At 47.3% G+C, this 5,363-nt stretch overlaps 1 protein-coding gene across 1 annotated transcript; it reads left to right on the top strand.

Moving 5' to 3' along the window:
* Nucleotides 1–1,456: 1,456 nt before the first annotated feature.
* Nucleotides 1,457–4,515, top strand: LOC119312099 (peroxisomal membrane protein 13-like). Its single transcript, XM_037587834.1, has 5 exons — nt 1,457–1,682; nt 2,379–2,615; nt 2,696–2,964; nt 3,422–3,514; nt 4,026–4,515. Exons 1-5 carry the CDS (start codon nt 1,676–1,678, stop codon nt 4,230–4,232), a joined length of 813 nt encoding a protein of 270 aa, XP_037443731.1. The 5' UTR covers nt 1,457–1,675; the 3' UTR covers nt 4,233–4,515.
* Nucleotides 4,516–5,363: the final 848 nt, after the last annotated feature.

The following is a 5,363-nucleotide window of genomic DNA, read 5'->3' on the forward strand; positions in this document are numbered from 1 at the left end:
TGGGCCTTAGTGGAGAAGAGGAGAGGCGGCTAGGGCAGGGTCACGCACCCCTCCCCCTCTAGTCCGAATAGGACAAGGAGAGGGGGGCGGCGTCCCGCCCCCTTTCCTTCCTCTCTCCCTCCTCTTTCCCCCCTTCTCCTAATCCAATAAGGAAGAGACGGAGTCCTACTCCCAGTGGGAGTAGGACTCCTCCTGGCATGCCTCCTCCTGTCCGGCCGCACCTCCCCCCATGCTCCTTTATATACGGGGGCAGGGGGCACCCTAGACACGACAACAATTGATCTCTTGATCTCTTAGCCATGTGCGGTGTCCTCCTCCACCATAGTCCTCCTCGATAATATTGTAGCGGTGCTTAGGCGAAGCCCTGCGACGGTTGAACATCAAGATCGTCACCACGCCGTCGTGCTGAGGAACTCTCCCTCGACACTCGGCTGGATCGGTGTACGAGGGACGTCATCGAGCTGAACATGTGCTAGAACTCGAAGGTGCTGTAGTTTTGGTGCTTGATCGGTCGGGCCGTGAAGACGTACGACTACATCAACCGTGTTGTTCTAATGCTTCCGCTTTCGGTCTACGAGGGTACGTGGACACACTCTTCCCTCTCGTTGCTATGCATCACCATGATCTTGCGTGTGCGTAGAATTTTTTTTAAAATTACTACGTTCCCCAACAAATCCTACGAAAGCGCCCAGCACGCAACACGTGGCGGCGGCTGGACGCACCACTTGATGCTCTCTCAGCCCACCAAAGTGCCCCTGTGGGGCTCACAAAATCTTGAGAAAGTGCCATGCACGTGGCACGTGGCGATGGCTTAACGCACCACTTGACGCTCTCTAAGGGCATCTTCAAAACGAACCCTCAAACCTCCCGCAAGCGTCTGAACTGCGTTGTTCAGACACAATTTGTCATCAAATGCAGTCCTGCATCGGTTCGCCGATACGTCCGAACTTCTGTTTTCCCGCAAACCAGAGACAAACAAAGTGGAGTTTTGCGGGAGTCCGGGCATCTGTCTGGCCAATCCAAAGCCAACACATATCCTCTTTCTGTCCGGACGACGAAAAGCCGTTGCTGATTTTTTTTTTGCTCTTTGGCGGAAGGTTGCTAGCATTTGGCGAAAACACCATTGTTTCACTTTTTTCTTCTTCAAGTGCTATAGTCTATTTTCATTTTTAAGTGCTCACAGTGACGGAAATCACTAATTTTTTTTGTCACAATGGCGAAAGGCCATTAGCCAATAGTTACGGACCGATTTTCAGGCAATACCGTGTTTTTTTTTAAATACACGTGTCCGTTTGTGTGTCGGCGTTGGAGGTGCCCTAAGCCCACCAAAATGACGCTTGTACCCCTTGACTGGCCTAAATGATTCGGACCACAATATAGCCCCAGGAGAAAAGGCCTCGCATCTAAAACGTCTCAACGGAGGCCCAGAGGCAAGTCTGAACGCCGCCGCACCTGACCGCGTGTGTCCCCGACGCGTACGCGTAAAAAAAGCCCAAAACTGGAACCAGAACGGGTATACCACCCGTCACCCTAGTCAGGCCTTGTTTCCTCCGGCGACGGCGGAACGAGCGAGAGAGTCCTCGGCGCGGCCGACAACCGGCTGCGGGATCGCCCGATTCAGCCGTCGCGAAGGGCCGCAGAACTAGCGGCACCGCACCGCGCCGCGCCGCACGCCATGGCAGGTTCGTCGCCCCCCCGCCCCGCGCGCTTGCGCCCCCCACCCTCCCCTCCCCGGATTACTTTTCTGATGATGGTTGGATCGATCGTGTTGGGTGCGATTTTGGTGCGCGCGGTTGGTCTTGGGCCGTCGCTTGGTTCGCGATGGATCCGGTTGGGCGTGGGAAGCATCCGATCGATTAGGTAGGGTGGGTGGGTGGCGATGGTCAGGAACGTCTTTCTGGAAGTACTGCGAATTCAGGAACGATAACCCATAATTGTGCTTCAGGAAGGTATAGTTTGGGGTTGAAGTTGAGATGGCTCTGAGTATTTGTCATGTGAGGTATTATATGTCGAACCTTCATACATGTGTAATGTGTTTAGCTTAATTAGCTCCTCTGCTCATTCGAAAGAAATATTGTACAGGAGTTTAGATGCCTGCACATTTCTTGCAGGTTAACTGATATTAGTTCCTAAACGCTTTCATGGCTGGCTGCAATCTCTGCCTTCTGGTATAGCGCTCTGCCCATAAGCATCCAGCTAAGATTGCTGTCCAGTGTCCGGTGTGGAAGTAAAAGCATGGTTCCTCATAGTTAGAGCAATTTCTTCATTTCATTCAGTCACGAATGTACCAGCTCAGATTGCTTTACAGTATGCAAATAAAATCATGTATCTTCATAGTTAGAACAATCCCTTCATTCAGTCAAGAATGTGATTTGCAGGTAATAACCCACCACCAAAGCCATGGGAGCGTGTTGGGACTTCATCTGGTCCAGCGCCTTTCAAACCCCCATCTGGAGGCAGCACTAGTGACGTTGTTGAGGCCTCTGGGACAGCAAAACCTGGGGAAGTTGTTTCTGCTGCACAGAGCAATGCTGCTTTCAACGTGAACAATACAGTTGCAGGGCCTGTGCCCCCGCGTCCCTGGCAGCAGCAAGGATACGGAAATACTTATGGGGGTAAACAATAATTTGTGCAGCGTTCCAGCAATTACATGCTATTTGTGGCTTGAAATGATAAATTTTCAATCAAAATGCAGGTTATGGTGCCAGTACCTATAATTCATATGGTGGATTTGGTGGGGCTTATAGTAACGGTGGGCTATACGGAAATAATAACATGTATTCAGGGTTTGGAGGTGGTTACGGCAGTTCATACAGGGGCTCTGGAATGTATGGTGGGTCAATGTATAATAACGGGATGGGAAATCCATACGGTGGTATGGGCATGTCTCCTTACAATCAGGGTCCTAATTCATTTGGTCCTCCAGCACCACCCCCAGGTTTCTGGGTGTCCTTCCTACGAGTGGTAATACCATTTCTACCAACTGAAAATTGAATTAGATATTGATTTGTTCAGTTTAGCCTCCAAAAAGTTGAGCATGATTCAGCTTTCTGCAATTATGTCCTTCATATGGTGATTGCTATGTTTAAACTTTTGTGGATCTAAGTTTGCTTGTTTAGTTTTTATCCCAAAAAAAAGTTTGCTTGTTTAGCCTGTTTGTGCTGCCATGCTATGATTATCCTGACGAAGTTCATGCCTCTAGTGTACTGTGAAAAAACGTCTTAAATTATGGGACGGAGGGAGTAGCTACCAGACAGGTTTCAGGTTTAGCCAGAAATCAATGATCTAAATCTATAGGCATAGCTCTTGTCCAATGCACAGTTTGTTCCTTGCATCTTATGCATTCAGAAAATTAATTGATCTTTTTATGCTTCAAATGGGACAACAACATTCTATTTACTCTGGTTCTCACTGATTGCAGATGCATGGGATTGTGAATTTCTCTGGACGAGTTGCTTTCCTTATCAGCCAGAATACTCAGGCATTCCACATGTTCATCACAGCTCTTTTGCAGGTATCCTTTGACGAGTGCATTTCCATTTGAACTCTATTCAAGCATGCTTCTTCAGTGCGGCGAATCTGCACCCGGGCTCAGCTGCACCCCCGCTCACGGAAAAAATCAAAACAAATACAAAAAAAATTCAAAAAATTCCAATTTTTTTTTGTGTGATAGATAATTAGATGCGTGAGGTTCGATGCAAAAATCAACTCATTTGGACATTTGAGCGAGTCTGTGCAAAAAAGACAAAACCGGGGTCTCTAAAAAAGTTTACTGTTCATGAACTGTTTTGACCCGATTTGTCTTTTTTGCCGAGACCTACTCAAATGTCCAAACGAGTTGATTTTTGCAGAGGACCTCACGCATCTAATTATCTACCAGACAAAAAAAAATTGGAATTTTTTGATTTTTTCTAGTACTTTTTTGAATTTTTTGCTGACCGGGAGCAGCTGAGCCCGGGCTCCAGGATGAATTATCCGCTTCTTAAGTTCTTCTGAATTCTGATCCAATTATATTATTTCCACAGCTATGTGATAAGTCTGGTATGCTTTATGGTGAGCTTGCGAGATTCACATTTCGATTGCTGGGGATCAAAACCAAACCAAATAAGGGCAGAATTCAGGGTGCACAAGCTCCATCATCAGATGGGCCTGGCCAGCAGTTCGTTGAGGCGCCAAAAGCTAGCAAGAACTCATGGGAGAACGTCTGGAGCGGCGATGCTAAGGGAATGTGAGCTGCTATAGGTGTGCAGTTACAGTGACAGGTTTTGTTAGACGAGGACAGTGAGTTTGCTTATGGCTACGGGGAGAAAGGAAATCTGCTGATTTCTGTTCTGACGCATCTGCCATTTGAACCAGAGCGAGGAAACCAAGTAACCCCTATTGCTCGTTGTACTTACCGTGATTTCTTTTCTTCCCTAGTATCTGTGTAGTGCTGTTACGAAGAGTTTGTTGCTGTGAGAAATGTGAGCTTGTAAAGTATGGCTTTCCTGATAATAGAGTAAATATTACCCAAAATGCCTTGTCCGGAGAAGTGGTCCACAATATTGCTGTTTCCGGATATATCCTTTTTAATGATAACAATATATCTTATTATTTTAGCAAAGGAGTATGCTGGCGCTCCTCGTGATAACGGCGTGGAATTATTATCTGTTCTCGCAGTTGTTTTGGCCAACAGGCGGAGTGATCATGATTAATCAGCAATATCCCTTCCCTTTGGAACAGTTGCTGGGACCGATAAAGTTCTTCAGCTCTTGCAGAGGGTAGTGCTGCTACTCGTAAGTGTTACTAGCTGCGTGGTGCGCGAAACTGGTCTGAAGTTGAAGCGCGTTGTTTCTTATCCTCCTTGGTGCCTGACTGTCGTTTATGCAGAGCCATAACTCTGAACTTTTGCCTTTTGAAAACTGTATGACACGGGAAACTGTTGTAAAGGCTATGTGATGTCCTGTGTCTCTGACCAAGATGGAGCAGATTTGCATGGCAACCTCTTGCGATGACGCAGGTCTTGTGGGTGTATCAGGTTCCTGCGCTGCGTCCTTAAGTGAACATGTTCCCTGTATCTACAGTCCCACTTGAGCAACCAAACCAAACATGCCATATATCAAAGATATAGTACCATGAATTTTTCAAAATCCGTAGATCGGCTGCCGGGCACCTAATATCTCTTCTGCTGTCCAGCAATCACCGGCGCGACAAGATCACCCGGAGTCACCAATGATCAAGATAATGCGGTCGCCACGGCCTTTAATTTCTTACAATTTTCCAAGACAAGGCCCGGGAGGAGATAATCTGCTGCAATGGAACACACAAAATAAAGAAAATGAGCCCCTTTTATTGTGTTTCTCCTGACTTGGGTGATGCTGATG

The sequence above is a fragment of the Triticum dicoccoides genome, chromosome 5B (assembly GCF_002162155.2).
Source record: "Triticum dicoccoides isolate Atlit2015 ecotype Zavitan chromosome 5B, WEW_v2.0, whole genome shotgun sequence".
NCBI lineage: Eukaryota > Viridiplantae > Streptophyta > Magnoliopsida > Poales > Poaceae > Triticum > Triticum dicoccoides.